Here is a 3,403-nt window from a genome sequence, read left to right on the forward strand (position 1 = left end):
TTTATCAGCTTCTTTCTGAATGATTGCTTATCACTCGGGAGCTCCCCAATCATTTGAAGATTGTCAGAATGAAGTCAGATTTCAGCTGGGGAGGTAGAATGTTCTGTTTTGGAGGACACATTTGGTTATACCTGACAAGCAGGGACATCCTGGCTCCAGGAATCTTCTTCCTATTGCATGCCGGAGGACACTGCACAGTCTTTCTGAGTGGGCCGACAGCCTGGCAGCTAGAAATGGGTACAACGAGTGTTCCCTCCTCTGTTCCCTCAGCAAGACAGGATCTTGAGGAAGGCTTTCCGGAACTCGATATTGAAGGTGGTATAGATCACGGGGTTGAGGGCGCTATTCACATAGCCCAGCCATGTCGTGGCACTGTAAAGCTCTGGGGACACGTGGCATGTCTGGCAGTGGGTATTGAGAACATGGGTCAAGAAGAAAGGCAGCCAGCAGACAATGAAGGCCCCTAAGTTGCCAAAGAAGAGAGAAACTGGGTAAGGGATTTGCTTACTCGTTTTGTTATAACATGAGAATGACTCACGGTTGTCTACTTTATGCCAGCCACCAAGCTAGAAGTTTTGCATACCCACTTACTTTTTTTTATAACAACCCTAGGCTGGGTGCAGTAGCTCACTCTTGTAATCCCAGCACTTTGGGAGGCCGAGGCAGGTGGATCACCTGAGGTCAGGAGTACAAGACCAGTCTGGGCAACATGGTGAAACCCTGTCTCTACTGAAAATACAAAAATTAGCTTGGCGTGGTGGTGCGTGCCTATAATCCCAGTTACTCGGGAGGCTGAGGCAGGAGAATCGCTTGAACCCAGGAGACAGAGGTTGTGGTGAGCCAAGATTGCGCCATTGCACTCCAGCTTGGGTGACAGAGTAAGACTCCATCTCAAAAAAACAAAACCAAACAAAACCAAAAAAACAAAACAAAACAAAACAAAAACCCCAACCCTATGAAGTAGGTGTGATTAGCCAAATTTTTTTAGGTGAGAAAACTGCAAGCTAATGTTTTTGATTCACTTTGGCCTTTGTTACTAAATCAATTTTCTAGTTTAGTCTCTAGGTAGTTCTTTACTAATCTTTTTCTTTTCTTTTTCAATTCAATTCAGACATTTATTTAATGTCTACCTATGCAAAACATGATCCTAGGCACTGATAGGTATGAAGACCTTCAAGATGTGACTGACATAGTTTCTGCTGTCGAGGAGATTACATCTAGGAGTTCTAGTAAACTCCCTGATACAGGAGAGGGTTGGGGTTTGTCAGTGACACTGAACAGGATGAATTGCCTTCACTAACTCTATAGCGTACCTGTGATTTATTCATTTTTAATTTCTTTATTTAAATAAAGTTCAGGCTGGGCACAGTGGCTCACACCTGTAATCCCAGCACTTTGGGAGGCCAACGTAGGTAGATCACCTGAGGTCAGGAGTTCAAGTCCCAGCCTGACCAACATGGCGAAACCCTGTGTTTACTAAAAATACAAAAATTAGCTGGGCGTGGTGGTGCATGCCTGTAATCCCAGCTACTTGGGAGGCTGAGGCAGGGGAATCACTTGAACCCGGGAGGCAGAGGTTGCAGTGAGCCAAGATCGTGCCATTGCACTCCAGCCTGGGTGACAGAGTAAGACTCTGTCTCAAATAAATAAATAAATAAATTTCATATTTTATGACTCTAAAAATTACCCCTGATTCTGGTGGGATGTGGTGGCTCACGTCTATAATGCCAGTGCTTTGGGAGGCTGAGATGGGAGGATTGCTTGACACCATGAGTTTGAGACCAGCCTGAGCAACGTAATGAGACCCTGTCACTACAAAAAACAAATAAAAATTTAAAAATTAGTTGGTCATGGGGGCATACGCCTGTAGTTCTAGCTACTCGGTGAGCTCGGGCAGGAGGATTACTTGAGCCCAGGAGTTCAAGGCTGCAGTGAGCTATGACTGTGCCACTGTACTCCAGCCTAGGCAACAGAGTCAGACCATGTCTCGAAAAACCAAAAACCAAAAAACCTTGATTGTATGCATTATGGAAAGCTTGGTAAATCAGATAAGTAGGAAAAAAGGAATAAGCACCCACCACTCAAAGACAATTACTTTGGATATCTTGGTGAATTTCTTTCCAGTCCTTTTTACTCTGTATTTAAAATAATCTAGATTTTATTATACCATATCACAGTAGTGTTTTGCATCCCTATTTTTATCACTTAATATTTTAAAATAACTAAGCATTTATCAAATATTCAATATGTACCAGTTTTATTGAATCATTATCTTATTTATTGTTTGATTTATGTGTTCTAGCTCCATACAATGGACAGCAAAACACAGCCCAGTTAAGTGGCTTGTTCAGCTTCATAAATTTTAGCCTAGGTCTTTTGAATTTCCACCAGAGTTAGCATTTATACACAAATACCTTTCAATTATATTGTGAACATTTGATAAACATTACTGTCATCAAATTTCCAATTTCTGTCAAATGTGGCTACCTTAGCATCTTCCACCAGCTCCACTTAACACAACCTAACCCAACCCAACTCAAGTCAACCCAAACTTACCAAGCACAATGGCCACCATCTGGGTTGCCTTCTTCTCCCGAAGTGGCACCCCCCGAGGTTGCAGGGGCCCCAGCTTCAGAGATGTTGATAATCTGCCATTGCTGAGTTTTCGAACCTCTAGGCTGAGCTTGGGTGCTATGGTGGGACTCAGGGAGTTCCGAGTCCTCTCCTCTCTTTTCAACTCTCCTCCTCTTTCTTGGAAGCCTGGTCCACCCAAGGCAGTGTCTTGGCAGATGCTGTAGTAACGCTTCAGCTCCAGATGTGCCCGGTCAGGAGAGAGGGTCTGCAGGTGTAACAAGAGGGAATCCTGACATTTCTAGGAGTATTGTTTATCTTCTGAATGTTCATGAAAGGGCCAGAGAATTCAAAGAAGGAAGTGGGGGAGCATAGTTGTGGGAAACCTACAAAGGGGACACCTGAGAGAGCGGTGGGACCATGAGAAGTTAAGGGAAATAAAATTTACTTTAGACTTTACAACTAAAAAGCATCCACCATATCACCAGAGTGAACAGGCAACCTACAAAACGGGAGAAAATTTTTGCAATCTATCCATCTGACAAAGGTCTAATATCCAGAATCTACAAGAAACTTAAACAAATTTGCAAGAAAATAAACAACCTCATTAAAAAGTGGGCAAAGAATATGAACAGACGCTTCTCAAATGAAGACATTTATGCAACCAATAAACATACGAAAAAAAGCTCATCATCACTGGTCATTAGATAAATGCAAATCAAAACCACAATGAGATACCATCTCACACCAGTTAGAATGGTGATCATTAAAGAGTCTGGAAAACAACAGATGCTGGTGAGGATGAGGATAAATAGGCATGCTTTTACACTGT

General features: G+C 42.8%; 1 protein-coding gene across 2 annotated transcripts in view; it reads right to left on the minus strand.

Annotated features, from left to right (window-relative positions):
• Window positions 1-202: 202 nt before the first annotated feature.
• DRD3 (dopamine receptor D3) overlaps window positions 203-3,403 on the minus strand; it is a 55,299-nt gene continuing 52,098 nt past the window's right edge. For both annotated transcript variants that reach the window (XM_011966819.1, XM_011966820.1), the window contains 2 exons: window positions 2,557-2,839; window positions 203-463 (listed from right to left, as the gene is read on the minus strand). In XM_011966819.1, coding sequence (XP_011822209.1) covers window positions 267-463; window positions 2,557-2,839 — 480 coding nt within the window. In that variant the 3' untranslated portion in view covers window positions 203-266. The remainder of the gene's footprint in view (window positions 464-2,556; window positions 2,840-3,403) is intronic.

The sequence above is a fragment of the Mandrillus leucophaeus genome, unplaced genomic scaffold (genome assembly GCF_000951045.1).
Source record: "Mandrillus leucophaeus isolate KB7577 unplaced genomic scaffold, Mleu.le_1.0 Scaffold775, whole genome shotgun sequence".
In the NCBI taxonomy this organism is placed as follows: Eukaryota; Metazoa; Chordata; class Mammalia; order Primates; family Cercopithecidae; genus Mandrillus; species Mandrillus leucophaeus.